The 18,172-nt window shown below is 42.6% G+C and overlaps 1 protein-coding gene across 8 annotated transcripts in view; it reads left to right on the top strand.

The window, feature by feature from the left end:
* The window catches only part of KIF1B (kinesin family member 1B), a 151,067-nt gene that overhangs the window by 116,278 nt on the left and 16,617 nt on the right, over window positions 1-18,172 (top strand). For all 8 annotated transcript variants that reach the window (XM_061382765.1, XM_061382761.1, XM_061382758.1 and 5 more), the window contains 7 exons: window positions 2,279-2,369; window positions 4,269-4,387; window positions 5,029-5,084; window positions 7,408-7,516; window positions 8,975-9,041; window positions 9,702-9,786; window positions 11,755-11,860. In XM_061382765.1, the coding sequence (XP_061238749.1) occupies window positions 2,279-2,369; window positions 4,269-4,387; window positions 5,029-5,084; window positions 7,408-7,516; window positions 8,975-9,041; window positions 9,702-9,786; window positions 11,755-11,860 (633 nt within the window). The remainder of the gene's footprint in view (window positions 1-2,278; window positions 2,370-4,268; window positions 4,388-5,028; window positions 5,085-7,407; window positions 7,517-8,974; window positions 9,042-9,701; window positions 9,787-11,754; window positions 11,861-18,172) is intronic.

The raw sequence follows: 18,172 nt of genomic DNA, 5'->3' as shown, positions 1-18,172 counted from the left end.
TATCCTGTAACCCTCTGGAGCTCTGTGCTCTAGTTACTTTTGTCTCAAGACTTCCAAAAACATTTTTTTGGAGAATCTTAAGTTTTAATACTCCCAACATGAATATATCTTTTGAGTACTTGGAAAGGGCCACAGTATAAAAGAAGGAAGTTTGAACTGCCCCATTCCTAAAGCCCACAGTTTGCTGTTGGTGCCACCAAAAGGCTGCTTTAGGTTTCTGCCCTTCCTTTCCCTCGGTGTGTGCCTTATCCTTTCCAGAGGCCTCATGTAGCTTCACTTTCTATGTAGTTGTCAGCCAAGTTCTCAATTAAATGTGGTTATTACGTAGTTAAGCTGCTAATGTAATTTGCTAAAACGTAACAATTGATGAAATATTATCCATCCAGTATAGATTTGCTCATTTAATGTGTTTTCACTAACAGTCTCCATTAGTAGCTAATGTATTTTATGGAAAAGACCTGCTTGGTCAGCTGACATCTGAAATGGCAAGAATGGTCTATTAACTTCTGTCCCAAAGTCTCCTGAAAAGAGAGTAGCATCTCCACCTGGTGTAAGCATTGGAGGAAAGGGCATGTTGACTCATGTTGAAAGAAGACTCAGATTTTTCTGGGGTTTTTATAAACTCTCATCTGGCCTGCATTGGGAAGACACAGCTGTAGAGCACAGTCAGTGGCCTCAGGTATCACCTATGTGGAACCCCCATATATTGGTATCTGCTCCGAGGAGAGCCTTGGAGGAGTGTAGGGCAGAGGCCAGCTGATGCTCATGCGGCCTCTGGCAGGTGCACTGTGTGGTCTGGAAAGGAAGAAATTGGAAGAAAAAGAAAGGAGTAAAAAGTAGAAGAGAGGAAGAAAGGTAAGGAGAAATGAGAAGAAAGAAAATAGGCAAGAGTACGCGTAGTGTGGAAAGATGCAGTGTCACAGTGGTACGTGATTTGGTTACTTGGCAAAAGTCCACCATGGTCTTCAGGCTGAGAGAATGGTTGACCCTTGAACAACTCAGGAGTTACGGGCATTGACCCTCCTCCACAAAGTCTGAAACCCAAGTGTATATCCAGGGTTCCTCTGTATCCGCAGTTCCACATCTAAAGATTCAACCAACTGTGGATCGTGCAAAACCGTAAAATTTACTATTGAAAAAATCCACATATAAGTGGACCCACGCAGTCCAGACCCAGAACACCAGTGATGTTCAGGGGTCACCTGTAATATGGAAGACCAGGAGTTCATGGAAGACCTGGTCTCTCTGCCCACTGTTTATCCCTCTTTTCCTGTAGGAGTGTGGGGTATCCTTCTAGTGGATATTTCTGTCTAGCAGTACATCTTTGAATTGTGTATTCTGTAATTCTCCACTACTTTTTATTTCAGACTAATATTAGGGAGACAGAACAATAAAATCTCATTATTTATGAGAATAAGTAAACATAGCCCAGTGACTCAGCAAACATTTCAGGAGTATTTTCTATATTTCAAGCCCTGTGGGAGACACACACTCTCTTTTGGGGAAACAGGCAAGTAAATACATTATTACAAACAATGGTATCATTGCTATTGAAGAAATAGGCCCCTGTTGCTATGGGAATGTAGAACTGTTTGAGTGAGTCAGGGAAATCTCCCTGGAAGAGGTGACATTTGAATCTACTCCTCGCTGGTCTTAGAGAGGTTCCCAGCAGATACGCCATCCACAGGCTTTAGTGCTACCTTATAGAAGCTTCAATCTGCCAAATCTTTTCTATACAAAATGATTTCAGTTTTTATTTTCAGTAAAAACCTTCTGCATTGGAATGAGAGTTCACTGAATTCAGTCTTCATATGTTTTCGTAGCTAAGTGGTGTGTGCTCAGTTGCTTCAGTCATGTCCGACTCTTTGAGACCCCATGGACTGTAGGTTTCCAGGCTCCTCTGTCCATGGAATCTTCCAGGCAAGAATACTGAAGTGGGTAGCCATTCGCTTCTTCCCTACCCAGGGGATCTTCCCTATTCAGGGATCAAACCCATGTCTCCTGCATTGCCTGCACTTCAGGCAGATTCTTTACCGCTGAGCCATCAGGGAAGCCCCAGCTAAGTGGTAGGGTTAGTTGATTTTTCAGTCAGTTTTGAAATAAAATCTAAAATGTTATCTGTGTGATATGGAACATGTTCTCTACAGGTCAATGTAAATAACTTGTCTCAGTTAAAAACTCTGCTTAAGATACTTCTTTCCATGGGATCCAAGAGAATTCTGATGAAACCATTTAATGCGAGATTAATGTGGGTTTTTGTCTTTTTTGCTCTCTTAAGCTTTTTACATCGGCATGATGAAGCATTCTCCACTGAACCCCTCAAGAACAACGGCAGAGGAAGTCCTCTGGGCTTTTACCATGTACAGAATGTAAGTCACGTGGACATTTTTTGCCAGGTGTATTACAGGTTGGTGGTACCCCGAAGCAGCTGGTGCAAGGCAGGCATCATGTACGGGCTCCCTTTGGCTTTCTCAGCCGAAGAAGGATGATTATCCGAGCTGCTATGCAGGGGGAGCTCTGTGGCGAGAACAGACAATGGAGGGAGCAGCCAGGGCCCTGAGCTCATCCTCAGTGGACAGAGCAGCCAGCATCTTCTCTGAATGACAGTGGGCCTGTGCGTAGCACTGGGGGTTGGTCTGCCAGTAAATTCTTTGTCATTGAATTGTGAGTTGTTTTAGTGTTTCCGTCCTAGAAAAATAAGCATGTTTAATATGAGTTTTGTTAAAGTTAATATGTTCTTTAAACGGTAAGAAACATAACACTGTTCGGTTGCAAATAATGTAGAAACTGTGAAATTCTTTTGTAGCTAAACTAAGCTTCAGAATCTTTTTTCCTTTCAGCTGATTCGATGATTAATCCTTTAATGCCCCTTACAACTCCCCCGTAAGTGGAATAAGAGAACAGACCTTCCATCTCTTCTAGAAAGATTTACTTAACCCCATTCAAAAGTTTTCATTCTCATCACAAGAGCTAACATTCACTGAGAGCTTATGTTGTATCAGTCATTGTTAGAGGTGCTTTTTCTGTCTTAATTGATTTAACCCTTTCTTTTATGCCACATACTGTCATAATCCCCATGTTATAGTTGAGATAACTGAAGCACAGCAGTTGAAGTCACTCACCAAGGTTACCAAGCTAGGAGGAGGCAGAGGTGGGATTGAACCCAGGGAAACGTGGCTCTAGCATCCAGGGTCTTCACAGCTATACAGGAAACAGTCTCATTCTCTTGCTAACCATAGTCCACTCTCTAAAATACAAAAGGGGGACTCCCTTGTGGTCTAGTGGTTAAGACTCCACTTCCACTGCAGGGGAAGTGATCCCTGGTCCAGGAACTAAGATCCCTCGTGCTGTGCAACTTGGCCAAAAAAATTAAAATAAGAAAGGACAACTCCAAAAATGGAATGAACAAGCACAAAACATAGTTTTCTTTTTTATGTTTAATTGTATAAACATTAGCATGACTGTATATGATCAATATTGATTGTCTCCTGTGTACAAGGACCATGCCTGATGCCACTGTGTGGGGGTGAGGGGGACACTTAGATGAATCACAGGGGATTATGCCTCCGAAGAGTTTAGAATTATGATAGGAGAAATAAAATGCGTGTTTATTTTATGTGCAGTTTATAAAAATAGTAGTACAACTTATGGACATATTCGAAAGCTATTCTTGAAATGCATTGGGAGTGGGAGAAGGGAGAATTATTTCTACTAATGGAAAGAGAATTCTATGTTACATTCTTTGTTGAGGGTGGATGGTTGGATGGACAAAGAAGGTTGGGGAGCTTCCTGAAGGCTGTAGTATAAATAAGAAAAGGTGGGTCACTCTTGGCCTTGTACCTGGCACATAGTTAGCAGTCCCAGTTTTCATATCGTTGTTGCTGTTTGGTCTGGGCCTTGAAGTACAGGGAAAACAGGGACAGAGAAGTGGGAAGGCCTCCTGGGCAGGGCTGCTGTCTGGGCCTACCCTCAAAGTGGAGGAGAGAACAGGTGAAGGGAGCAGCCGATGCAGTCCTCATACTGACTGAAGGACGCAGAGGGGCTGGAGGTCAGTTAGGGTAGGTGGTGGAACGCCTGGAGCTTGGTCAAGTTGCTGGTAGAAGGAAAACCAGAGAAGAGCCCATCTCTTCTGATATGAGAGGCCTGCAGAGTAAAGTACCCAGCACATACTGAGTACTCAAAAGTGCCTGAGTGCTGTTTGCTGCAGACATGTGCATTTTCCTGTAAAAACTCTTACCCTAATCGAGCTTGGCTCTACTTCTTATTAGATTGCAGTGGAGGTTACGGAATCATTCGTGGACTATATCAAAACCAAGCCGATTGTGTTTGAAGTCTTTGGGCATTATCAGCAGCACCCACTTCACCTGCAAGGACAGGAACTTCACAGGTTTGGACCAAATGAGCACAGATTTTTTTGTTGTTGATATTGTTGTTGTTATTGTTACTTGCTGGAAAGAAAGAAATCTTTTGAGGGATTAAGATAGGTAAGTGACAGTTTTATATATTGTCCTATGTTTCCTTTTTAGAAATGTTACCATCTTTCTTCTAAGCCACCCAGTCACTAATTGTAGGAGGAGCAAATTGAGTTTTGCCCAGGGGGCCTTGAGTACCATCTTCTTGTAGGAAGAGACTTTGAATAGGATAAAGTTGAGGTAATCAAGACATAACGTGGAAATTGTGTAAATTATTCCTAACCACCTAGAACTGCATGGAGCGTAGAGTCACTGTGAAACGTGTGTCTGAGTTGAGACACCAGAATGAGGGAGGAGACCATGATGGGGACTCTGGGATGATGGCAGAGTGTCAGTGTTAACAGAAAAATTTTCTTATTCGTTAGGTAAGACTTACAAGGGGACTTCTCTTAAAATGTCTTAGCCTCAGTTTTACTGTGTGGGAATATATCTGATATCTGATAATGTGCTAGTGTTGAAAGTACATGTGATCTGCTTCTAAATGGGATTTATACATGCCATTAGTATTAGCACGGGGGTCCTTTTAGTCTTGAAGAACTTTCATCTTCCTTTGCAGTCCACCCCAGCCGTCTCGACGATTCTTCCCTCCGCCCATGCCGCTATCCAAGCCAGGTGAGTTCCAGCTGGGTTCTTTATATGCTGCATGACTTTAAAGGGAAAAAGTCATATTCAAATTCCTGCTCAACATCTGTGCATCCTGTGTGTTCCAGTATCTAGCAGGACCTAGAATTGTTGGTGAGAAACTCTAGGGCTCTATCCACTCTGGCACTCTGGTCTTGTTGAAGATTTTGATAAACTCCCTGCTCCTCAGCCTCTCTGCTCTGTGTGTAACCCCTTTAACTTCAGTGGCGGGCATTTTTTTGCATGTTAGATTTGTTCTGCATGTTCATGTATCTTGTTTTGACTTTTCTTTGTTTATTTTCATCCTTTTTCCTCATTGCCCACTTGCCACATTCCCCCCCACCCTCTGCTCATTCTCCACCTCTGTGCGCCTTACCTCCATCCTGCCTTCAGACCATGAGAGAAAGATTGAACTGATCCGATTTCTCGTATCTGACTATGTGAATGTGCATGTGTTGGACACATTTTCTGAGCATGCCAACGTGCTTGCCTCCTCCGCCATTGCCACCTTCCAGGATGGGGCTGACCCATCACCGCCTTTTCTCTTTCTGCCAGTTCCCAGCTGCCAGCCTGAGAGGGTACCTAAACGAGATGGTTAGTAACTAAATTAGCTCTGCCTTAGATGTAGAACCATCCTCAGGGGCCAGTCCCAAAGCCTGGCTCTCTGTGTAGGAACCACGGATGTTTCTGTTTGCTACTTGACCTGAGTGTAGAGTTCACCACATTGTCAAGGTCATGTCACATTTCTTTCAGAGAGATTTTTAGGAAGTACCTTCTTTGTTTATGCCCTTTTCACATCATGGGGTGGGGGCGGGGGCTCCTTAGGTTTGTTGGTTTGGATTCTTTGCAGTGGTATTATTAATTTGAAGGATTTTTTAATAGTAGATGGCTTTAAAAAAAAAATGCTTCTGGTTTTGCTTTCTGACCCTTAGACGCACACCGATAACCCCCAGTTACCGTCTTGAGTAGCATCATCACCAACTCACCTGGAATTCAGCTAGGGTGAATAATGCCAACAGGCCATGCATAGTGCTGCAAGAGTCGTAAAGCCCCTTTAGATTCATTGCATCAGTGGTTTCTTGCAATATCTTTTCAGATAGCTAATATTATGATCTTTATCTTAGAGATGAGGAGACAGACTCCCAGGGGTTAACTGCCTCAACCAGAATTTCAAAGGTAGTTAGTGGTCGAGTGATAATTAGATCCCAGGTCCCCAGACTCTCACACCGCTGCTCCCAGATTCAGAGCAGAGAACCCTCTTTGAATCGCCAAGATTTCAGGATTTCTATGTAGTGTTTCAAAATGCCCACCTTGTAGAATCTGACATTCTTGGAAGTACTAGGGTTTTGGTTAATGTATTTCATCAGTACAGATAAGGACATGGAATTTACATTTGAAGAAAATGGGTAACAGATCATTTACAGAATCCTGTATCTACAGGTTAGACCCATGGTTCCCAGACTTGTCCATACACTGGAATCACCTGGGGGGCTTCAAACCTCTCAGAGGACTGAGCCCCATCCCTGGAGATTGTTCTTTAATTGGCCTGTGGGATGGCCTGGTCCATCTTTGAGATCCCCAGGTGATGCTCATGTGCAGGAGGTTCAGGAACCACTGGGTTAGGGGACAGGTGCTCCCCACACCGGAGAAGGTAATGGCACCCCACTCCAGTACTCTTGCCTGGAATATCCCATGGACGGAGGAGCCCGGCTCCAGTCCATGGGGTCGCTAAGAGTCGGCCACAACTGAGCGACTTCACTTTCACTTTTCACTTTCATGCATTGGAGAAGGAAATGGCAGCCCACTCCAGTGTTCTTGCCTGGAGAATCCCAGAGACGGGGGAGCTTGGTGGGCTGCCATCTATGGTGTTGCACAGAGTCAGACATGACTGAAGCGACTTAGCAGCAGCAGCAGCAGCAGCTCCCCACACGCACCACACACAGCGAGACCCTCCCCACATTGTCTCTCCCACATTGTTATGTGCTCTGCATGCTGCAAATGTGAGAGCCTCAGGAAGGTTTTTTAATGGTTTTGTGAGCACATTTATGCTGCACAAAGCCTGTGTTCTCATCATTGGATATTTTGTTGAGAGGGAGAGAGGGAGAAAGATGCTGACCCTCTGTTTTCCTGTTCCCTGAAGTTAGAGGTGCACATAGAGTTGATTAAGTGTCTCTGGGTCTCCTGCACTGAAATCTGTCCCCTGATTCCTGCTGCCTTTCCCAAGTGTGTCCTTGAAGACTGACATTAGAGAAGCTTGTACCTTTGCAGAGTAGACTTGGACCACATGTTAACATTTTCCAAAAACTTTTAAAAGTTCCAGCCACCAAGTTAAATACCATGAGCAAAACCAGCCTTGGCCAGAGCATGAGCAAGTATGATCTTCTGGTTTGGTTTGAGATCAGTGAACTGGAGCCTACGGGAGAGTAAGTCCAACTTCCTATATTTTAAATATGACAATTTTGCAAAATTAAAAAATGTAATTTTGAGTCTCTTTGTCTTCAGGTTCACAAAACGTCACATTCTAGTTTTGAACTGAATTTTAGGGGTGTTTACTCTTTGAATCAGATGTTTGTCAGAGAACTACCTAGTATTGTAATTTACTTTTTTAAAAACTATTTTCTCATTTATTTCCTCATAGAACATACCATATTCTTATTCAAATGAGAAAATCTAGGCTCAGAGAAATTAAATAATATGACCAAGGAAGCAGTAAGGTGGGGTTTGAACTCAGGACTGTCAGCTTCCATAGGACATCTTCTTTTATTTCCACGTTTTGTAACAGTAAACAATACTTACTGAGTGATTTAACTTCTTGTTAGCAGGAGCATGGAGATTGGCACTTTGTTACGAGGGAAGACAACCTACATATTGGGTTTTATCAGCAAACAAGCAAAGAGAGTCAGAAGCATATTGTGCACAATGGGGCCAGAGACTTATATCCACATCTCAGGGGCTTAGGGGACAGAATATTTCCATAGACCAGGGTTTCTCAACCTCTGCACTGTTTGGGGGCAGATGATTCCCTGTGGTTGGGGGCTGTCCTAAATGTTACAGGTATTTAACTGCGTCCCTGGCCTCTACCCATAAAGTGCCAGTAGCCCTTCCCTCCAGTTGTGGCAATAGACATTGTCAGATATCCCATGGGGGCAGAATCACCCCCAGTTAAGGACTTTTGGCTCCAGTCAAAATAATCAGCATTGGCTTACTCTGAGTTGTTGTGTTAGACTCAGTGGCAAATGTAATCACTGTTTATACTTGTCTCGGAAATGCTTTTGAAAAACACAAAAGAGATCCCTCTCCTGAAACAGAGGGAAGAGGCTATATCAGTTAAAGGATAGGGGATAAATGTTATCTTAACGATCCTCTGCTTATCATGCCGGGTACCACCATCACAGTTACCTCCAGGAAACATTTATTGAGTTCCTGCTGTGTGTGAGGTTTGGCTCTATCGATCCTGTAGTATTCAGCAGAAGTGACATTACTTTAAGGAATTTGACTTTCTGTAGACAGATCCATAATGTGATTATAACTTGCATTATGATGGAGAAGAAGTTACAGTAAATGGTTTCCACTGAGTTAATTGCTTTCTGATTCTTAAAAATCTGAAGTTATCTCTTCCTCATCTCCTGACACTTGCCATGGCAGTAATACATTATTTATAGAGTATCTGTTAGACAGGGAGCTGGGATGGAGCCAAATGCAAATGACTGTGTGATTATATGTCCACTCCAGATGATGAGAAGGACATGGGATCGGAGTTTAGGAAAACAGAAACCACCGAGGGGCAGCACGACCAGGGAGGACCTTGCAGGTGAAGCTGCAGTTAGTTATTAGCACAAGCATCCATCTAACCTCTTTCTTTCCTATTTCTTTTTTTACAGGTATATCCCAGCCGTGGTGGACCATACAGCAGGCTTGCCCTGCCAGGGGACATTTTTGCTTCACCAGGTACTAACGAAGGAGCCAAAAAGGGCCTAGAAGGGAACAACAAAAAGAGTTAGAATAAGAAACAGGCCTCTGTTTCTCTGCCTTTTTATCTTCATTTGAAGGGAATTTGGAGGTTGGGAGACTTTGCCCTATCCTTTCCTTAAAGTTTCTCAAACCTTGGCTTTTGTGTATAAATACACATATTAAAAGAGCTATTTTGAAAGAATTTGTTTAATTCAGTTAGAATGTATGCTGCTCCCCTGTGGTTTTATGCCATTTTCACTCTGTGATGTTAAGAAACTCTGCTTTCACAGCCAGAAGATTTTAATGGAGATAGAGAAGTAAGGTTTCAGTGGACTGAAAATCCAGTCGTGAAATGGAGGTCCCTCTTTGGCAAATGGAAAGTAGTTTTAATCAGTGCTCAGAAGTGCTTGTGAATCAGATGGGCTCACTCTGGGACTTACAGTCTGGGCAGTGGTTCTTGAAGCTGTATCAGCACCTGGCTCTTCCTCAGTCCCTCACCTGTGTCCCTTGATTCAGAATAACAGTGTGGACAGCACTTCCCATCTCTCTCCATACCTCCCCTTCTTGCCACCACCACACCAGACGATCCAACAAAGGGCAAACAAGAGGAAATAAGAGATGGCCCCAGCTAAATTGCAACCCTGCTCCATTACCTAGGGCATCCAGCGGAGGATCACAGTGACCATCATCCATGAGAAGGGGAGTGAGCTCCACTGGAAGGATGTTCGTGAGCTGGTGGTAGGTGAGTACATTTCTTCAGATGAGGACGGAGCCAGGCTCTTTTAGAGATGTGATTGGTCCCTGTTTGGAGCACAGGGAGTATGTGGAAGACTGCACTGGAGAACATGACCATCAGAAGAGAGACTTTGAGTCAAAAGTACCCTTGTTTCCCAGCTCCCTTCATAGGTTATGCAACTGCCAGTATTTTTCTCAAGGACTACGGGAGTGGTTCTGTGCCGAAGGCCCCAGAGAAGCCTCTGCTCCTTGTGCGCTTGTGATCTAGTGAGGAACAGCGTGTGTATGTGTCCAGAGCTGTTTGAGGAGTGAATACCAAATGAGGACAACTGAAACAGACCTGTGCTAGGAGAGTGGACAACAAAAAAGATCCAAGAGGACTGGGTTAGCTGGTAGGAGATGCTCTGAGTAGATTAGAGAGAAATTGGAGGGTTTTGTTTGTTTTTTTTGCAAGCATTTGGAGTTAGTCAGGAATGTCTAATGAGCAAATGGCTAGAAACCTATGGCCAGAGAGGAGAGACAGAATTGAGGTCCCATGAGAGGAAAAGATTGAACCTACAGCATCAGCTGTAGAATGAGAGGCTAAGGCAGGAGCCTGACCCTGTTTTTACCATGGACCCATTTGGCAGAGGTGAAGCCTCAGAATTACATTTTTAAATGTAGAAAATAAAGTACTTGGGATTACTAAGGGAACTAATAATATTGAACTGCAGTTGTTAAAAACTAAACAAATTTGTAACATAAGCTCTCTATTGATGTGTTAAATAAGCAGAGGGTCTAATTTGTATCATTTCAAAGTGGTAATGAGTGTCATATAGTTGACATTAGTGTGATAACGGAAACATCTGTGATTTCTGCCTGGGACAAAGGTATAAGTACTGCTCAGTCTACTGTGGTTTGTGCCCTCCCCTCCTTATGGAAGGAAAAACCAGTTTCAGTTAGAGGCTCCTGAAAATAAAGTTGTTACAGTTTAGCCTTTCTGAATTTTATGCATAAACCTCTTGGGTACCTACAGACCAAATTAGGGACCTCTGGAAGGATGGTTATATACTCTGTCCTATCCAGGACAGTGATTTTCAAGCTTTTCAAAATTAATTTTTACACACAAAAAAAGAAAGATGCTTTCTGGCCAGAATGGGTGGTGAGCAGAGGCAGCAGTTATTAAGGCTTTTCTGTAACCCTATGGCTTATTATTTTTTTTAAACAAGCATGAAGTGTGGCAGGTGCTTTCCTAAATGCTCTAAAAATGTTAGTTCATATAATATAACATAACATATAATATGATCATAAAATTCTTTAAAGGGCAGAATTGTTTTTCCCACTTGGCAGGTGAGGAAAGTGAGGCTCAAAGAGGTTGAGCGTGTGCCCAGGCCTCACAGAGAGTTAGTGTCGGAGCTGAGATTCGAACCCCGGCAGTCCTGCTCCAGAGACTGTTCTGAAACTCTGTGCACTGCTGCATACCCTAGTCTTAGTATTTGAAAACAGAATTGTAAGATGTTAAACAAGAAAGTGATATAATGAAGGCAGTGGCTTAAGAACATTATAGAAGGTGAGTGTGGGGTGGATTGACAAGGAGAGACATGAGAGCAGCTGGGAGACCAGTTAAATGACTGTTGCTTGTCTCTGATCAAAAGGGGATGAGCTTCCCCTGATGAGCAGGGCAGTGATGTTGGAAATAAAAGTCGAAATGAATATGAGAAGCTCTTTGAACAATGAATAAATGTTCACAGTTGACTGAATGTGGGATGTAAAGGGGAGACAGAATATGGAGAAGAAATAAAAAAAAAAAAAAAAGAATATGGAGAAGAATGGAAGACTGAGAATTCCCACATTAGACTTTGAAACTACAGTTAACCAAATGACTCTTCCGGCACCTGAAATTACACAGAGGTCTGACAGTCTCATTTTGGCTTAATGGATTACTGTTTTGTTTTTAAATGTCCCCATGTCCTGGTTTCTTTCTTGTCTCTCTCAGGCCGAATCAGGAATAAGGCTGAGGTGGATGAAGCTGCAGTGGACGCCATCCTCTCCCTCAATATCATCTCTGCCAAGTACCTGAAGTCGTCCCACAACTGTAGCAGGTGGGCCACCGGGGCGAGTGATGAGTCAGCCCTGGGAGTTGATTACTTCACCATTAGATTCTTCATTCATTAATGACTCCCCACCTTCTCACTTAGACTCCCTATTCCTTCTCTGCCTATCCTGTTCTTCAGAAATAAATAACGTAAACCATTGGAGATACTCATATGTTACTCCCAGAGAACAAAAATATTCTTCCCTTTGGGGAGTTTGAACGTTGTAGCACAATGTTAGAGAAAAAGCTGTAGCTGTAGCACAACGATAGAGAAAAAGCAGAAGAAAACTCAGCATGCCACCCAAGATTTTACATGTAGATTAACTATGGCTAAGACTAAATGTCTTCCTATGAAGTGATTGCTGGAGAAAGACCTCTCTCTCTTGGCCTTGGGTTTCATGGAAACCTGCTCTCCAAGGTGTAGTGAACTCTCTTGTGTTCATCTTTGCTGCTGCCAGTATTGGCTCAAGGAGTTTTGCTATTTCACTTATGCATTAAAGGCAATAAATTATAATAAACTCTTCTGACCAAGATTGGCTGCTATAGATAATGAATTTTAATTTTAAGCTAGTTACCTTCAGAATTCCATTTTTAATCAAATAATGACAGAGTGTATAAAGTACATAGCTATTCTGCTTTTCTGTATTGAACTATAAATAAATCTGCTGGGGTGCATTTCCCTCCCTGGGGAAGGAGTCCCCTCATTGTGCACAGAGGCTCTGTGTCTTTATGAAGTGAGGTCTGGGGAACAGGAGTGGCTATGTGTTCTAATGTGGTTCGGAACACAACCTTCAAATTACGGGATTTCTCTGTGGTCTGTCTGCTCCTGAAAAGTTGCTTCTGTCTGTTGGCAAGCGGGAGAGGAAAAATAAGACAAAAACCAGAAGCAGAGTTAAAAGTTTGGGCCAGGGTTAATTTCTTTCCATTGCTCCCTTGTGTTTCTGATTTTCATGGGAATGAGGAAAAGGAAGCAGATGTGTGTTTGCTTTTTTGCCTGTTGGAGAAACTGGCAGGGACTGTGGGCAGAAAGGGAAGGTGACTGAGAGGGGTGTACATATGGGGCAGGGGGTGGGGTGGCAGAAATAAAGCAGGCTGCTCTCATCTCCCTTGGCCTCTTCCCTGGGCAGAATCTTGAACAACACCATTTCTGTGAAGTTAGCATTAATCCCACACACTGTTCTCTCTGCTGCCAGACGTTTACAGAAAGTGTTCAGCTGGCATTCATCATGTTCTCCTTGCAACTGTGAGGAACATATCTTAACCCTCCCTGTGGTACTCGGTGAAAGATGGTGAAACATGGTGTTTCGTTGATGTGCTGGTTGTGCTGAACTTGCCTCCATTAGAGTAACCTTAACCAGTCCTTTGACTCATGCCTGGCAGTGGGTTAGATGTGTAGAAGATAAATTTGACTTTGTTAAAAGCAACTTACCTTGGCTTCTCCTTTGTTCAGCAACTGTTCTGCCCTTTGGAACTCAGAAAAAGTCGTGGAGGCTGGAATCTAGCCTACAAGGAATGGGGGACGAAAAGGCCTTCATTCCAAGAGCCCCACAGGGCCCTGCTTGGCATCACCACCACCAACAGGGACCTAGAGTCAGAATGACTGGCCAGGGACAACCTGGAAACTAACCCCATCACCCTAAAACCCGAGACTGCAAGCCATGTGGCAGAGCAGTCCTCCTGGGTTTCCTTACCCTGTTGCTGCCCACCCTGGTGCCCCTTCCCAATAAAATCTCTTGCTTTGTATTAAAAATAAAAAAAAAAAAAAAGAACCAACTTTATCTTTCCCAATAGAAGCTTAGAGTTAATTAATCAAAAAAGTTGCTAAAGTCAAGAATAATAAAAAGATACAGATTATAAACACTTGTTTTAAAGTATTTAAATGTACATAAATTTGTCAAGCTCTTGCTCTAGGGCCAAGGCCTTTTCTTTAATTGTAGGCTCATTTATTAGACTTCTGACTGTCTTTCTGACAAAGCCACACCCATAATTTATCATCTATAATTTTCAGTTTGGTGGAACTGGAAACTTATGAAGAAAATCACAGTGCAAAATCCTTTAAGCTTTTTATCATGTATCACTAAAATTTTATTTCCCTCTTTCTTTTACATTCATCTCACCCAAACTTAATTGAACAGCTGTTGTTTTAAACAACTCACCGTTATCAAGTCTTTTAAAGACATTTAGTTTAGTTTTCACACTTAGTTTTGTTTCACACTAAACAAAAATTCTTATTGCTCTCATGTTTCAGTGGTTTATCTAATATTTAATTAAATTAGATCATTGTAATAACAAACAACTGCATAGACAGGTTTGGGACCAAATACTACTGATACTTGAAAAGCACAAAACTCAGCTCTTTGGAGCAAATTGTCTGGGCCTATGCATGCATACTAAGTCGCTTCAGTCATGTCCAACTCTTGGTGACCCCATGGACTGTAGTCTTCCAGGCTCCTCTGTCCTTGGGATTTCTCTAGGCAAGAATACTGGAGTGGGTTGCCATTTCCTTCTCCACTGGGCCTATGAGCTACCTCTTTATTTTAGAATAACGCTCAATGAGAAATGGATGTCAGTCTTTACATTCTAGGGTTGTGAAGAGCATAAGTTCATGTGGTAAGTGGCTAAATGGAGTTTGGTTAAGAGAGCTTTTGTTCTTTCTCCCTAAAGGTTTAGTGTTTAAAGTTGAACTTACAGAGCTCCAGTTGGGTGTATTAAGTATACGTGATTAGAAGGTACTTGTGATACATTGATAGCAGAGTGCAGCTGATAAGAGCCATTGCTCCTTTTCTTCCCGGTCCTACATTTCTCTTACCTAATTGGTTTGGTTTTCTCATAACTCCACAGCAACTTCCTACCATTTCCAATAGTAAGTCACCTCCTAAAGGGATGTTAATCAAAACTGTCTCCCTTCTACGTCCAGCATTTCCTTAACACAATGACTCTTCTCATTGTAAGCCATTTATCAAACTGTGTCCCATGAAATTCGCTGTTATTTGTCCACTTGAATTCACTTTGCTTGTCAGCAAATTTGTGTTTTATATCTGTTTTTTTTTCTCTTCTCCTTTCTCTCTTCCCCTCTCTTTTTTCCTTTTTTAATTTTTTTGACTTTTGCTGTACTAACGAAAGTTTTTTCTATGTTTTTGCAGGCTCTTTCTTGATAAGGATATTCCTAGGTATTTTCTGTTTGCTTTTTTGCACATAAAGATTCTGTTTTATCAGAATGCTTTATGTCTTCTGTTGCTTTGACTGCTGTTGTAATTTAGTAGTTTTCCCCTATGTAAACCTGCACCCACCTAGGAATAGAGCGAGACCTCACTCTGCACCGTTGCGCCCTAGGCTTTTCTAATGCATGTATAGTTTCGCTTGTAGGTTCTTGAGTAATCTGTAGAGTTCATAATTATTTTCTCATTCCATTTAGTAAACCTGCTCATTTTATTCTTATGCCGTGTCAAGTTTTCCCTTCCACATTGCAAAGTAGAATGTTACTGCCTTCATTTCATATGGAATCTCAGGCTTTTGTGATTGTTAACCTTTTTCTTTGTTTTGTCCTGTGTAGTATCAGAGACCAGTTTAGTTATTTCGGTAGCTGAGTCCGTGAGAAATATTTTTTATTTTTAAACATTTCTCTTTGTCCTGTCAGGACTACTTGTCTCGTTTATTTTCTGCTTTTGGAATAGAAAAAAATTCCTAGTTTGGTAGTGAAGGAAATTGCCTCCCATCTCTCTTTCCATCTGGTTGAAGAAAGAAAACTGAAGGAAGTGACACATAACAGTATAGCCTAAATGGTTTTTAAGATGCATGTACACAAACACCCACACAGCACATAAACACACGCTGCTTTTGTCTAGAATATCTTGAGAAATCAACCTGGGGTTATTTCCTGACCACCTTAAAGCCATACAGGACAGCGTGCTTTAGGACTCAGCCCTGTTTCTAACCGCCAGTTCTCTTGCTCGCTTGAGTCCATTGGCATTACTCATGTGTCCTGGTTGTAGTTTGTATGACCTCTTCTCAAGAACTGCCACCCTTGGTGAGTGTTTTGGAAAAAAATGTGCAGCCGTAACTCCCAAGCACCAAACAAATCAAACCAAAAAAAAAAATAAAAACCACCTTTTTCTCCCCATCCCAATACAGGGAGATTTTAGTGATGTAAGAATTTTTCTATGTTAGCCAAGTTTCTATCAGAGAAATTTCTTCTTTAGGTTAAATGAAAACCAGACAACAGGAATGTGAAGAGGCTTTCTCACACACATTCAGAACACTTGCCTCATTTGAGAGGGAATCATGAACTGTAAATCCTGGCCCCAGGAAGCTCAAGTTCTGGTTCAATTTTTAATGAGTCACAGGTCCAGGCAGCAGAGCTAGGAATCACTGTCTGGTGTCTCCAGGGTAACACACACCGTCACCCTACAAAGGGGCTTTACTTGACCTCAGCACAGGCGGGCCCAGACTGCAGGGCCACAGGTAGGCCCCATTCCAGGTCCCTCGGCAGACTCTGGGACACAATAAAAGAGCCGTCTCAAGGACAGAGCCCTCAGGTGGCTTCTGCTGAAGTAATGGATTCCACCACCCAACGTCAGAATTTGTCTTAAACCAAGCTAAAATTTAGATTCAATCAAAACAGGGCTCTGTGGGTCATAAAGGGCTCTCTGGTGAGCCCAGGGGCAGGGGAGGGGCTTGTGTTGTCCTCCGTGGTTGCTGTTTGGGTCCCTTGGTTGCTTCGTCCATCTTGGTCTTGCTGTCTCTCTGTTCCTTTGGTATCTGTGTAGAGAATTTTCTTGACCCTTATGCTCTACCTTAAGAGCTAGATCTTTGTAAGAGTATCATGTACAGCTGATGACCTTTGAACAACACGGGCTTGAACTGTGTGGGTCCAGTTATGTGTTGATTTTTTTCAGTAGTAGGTACCACAGCACTCCGTGATCCGTGGTTGGCTGAACCTGCGGAGGCAGAACCTTGGATAACGAGGGCTTACTATAAGTTATACGTAGATTTTTTCTCTTTTTTGGCTGTTCTGGGTCGTCTTTGCTATGCAGACTTTGTCTAGTTTGGGCGAACAGGGGCTAGTCTTTGTTGCAGTTCGCGCTGCTCACTGCAGTGGCTTCTCTTGTGGAGCACGGACTGTAGGCACTCGGACTCAGTAGTTGTGGTGCCCTGCAGCATGTGGGATCTTCCCAAACCAGGGCTGGAACCCATGTCTCCTGTGTTGACAGGCAGATTCTCAACTACCGGACCACCAGGGAGGTCCTATACACAGATTTTTAAGAGCATGGAGAGTCAGCCCCCTATCCCCTGTTGCACAAAGGTCAACTATACTGCAAGATGACTTACAACTGTACTTCTAGAAGCAGCTACAAGATGAAATCATAAAAAAAAAAAAAAGATGAAATCATCAGGCTTCAAACACTAGCACTCAGGATGAGGTGTGGTTACGGAGTTCATTTAGAAGTATTGTTTTCTCTGATTATTTCTGGAGAAAGAATCACAGAGGTGTGTTTAGAGAGAAGATATGCCAACTATTTGCCAACATCTGGAAAAGACAGCTGCAGTGAGATTACCATTTGGTAAGGGGCAAGGTGGAATGTACTGGGCAGGGAATAAAGTGTGCAAAACTCCAGTTGTATCAGGTGAGGTGTGTTACACGTCCAGAGAGTGTGGTGCTGGACAGCCCACTCTGCAGGGGTGGACAAGGTGTTTTCCCTGGCAGTTCTCTCGGGGGTTGAGTTGGGAGTTGATCTCTGACTCTGCTGTTGAACTCAGGATGGTGTTTCAGGTGAGACCTGCTGAACCGGAAGGTTAATGTCAAGTAGGGGCTATGGTGTTTTTACTGGGAGGAAAAAAGAAAGGTATTAGGACAGTTTACAAAATCAGTTTATGGGTGTTTATTAAATAATCAAACTTCTAGTTGTTATTTGAATGTTAGATTCTTACGTGGATTTTTGGAAAACTGATAAATAGTAGTTGGCTAGCTCTGGTACTAAAAATTACTTTCTTTTACTGAAATGTCAGCTAAGAATAACCTCATATTTTATTTAAAACAAGGTTCTCTATGCTGTCTCTCCCATCAGTCCTCCTAGATGTGTGTGTGCTGTTTCTGAGGTTCAGCAGGATGGAATTGAGACATGAAGAAGGCTGCTTCAAATGATTGAACCTCTATTTCCTGCCCTGGTCACTGACTCATGGAGGAGCTCACTTAGTCTTTCTTATTTTAGTTTCTGTCCATACTCATTTCTGCTTTTCATCTTAATTCTTTTGATTGATCTCACTCTGTTGATGTTTATAGGCAGGGAGAAAACAGGCTTGTCAAAAAAAAGAACATAGC

Source organism: Bos javanicus, chromosome 16 (genome assembly GCF_032452875.1).
Source record: "Bos javanicus breed banteng chromosome 16, ARS-OSU_banteng_1.0, whole genome shotgun sequence".
Lineage (NCBI taxonomy): Eukaryota > Metazoa > Chordata > Mammalia > Artiodactyla > Bovidae > Bos > Bos javanicus.
This window is presented reverse-complemented; position numbering and strand designations above follow the sequence as displayed.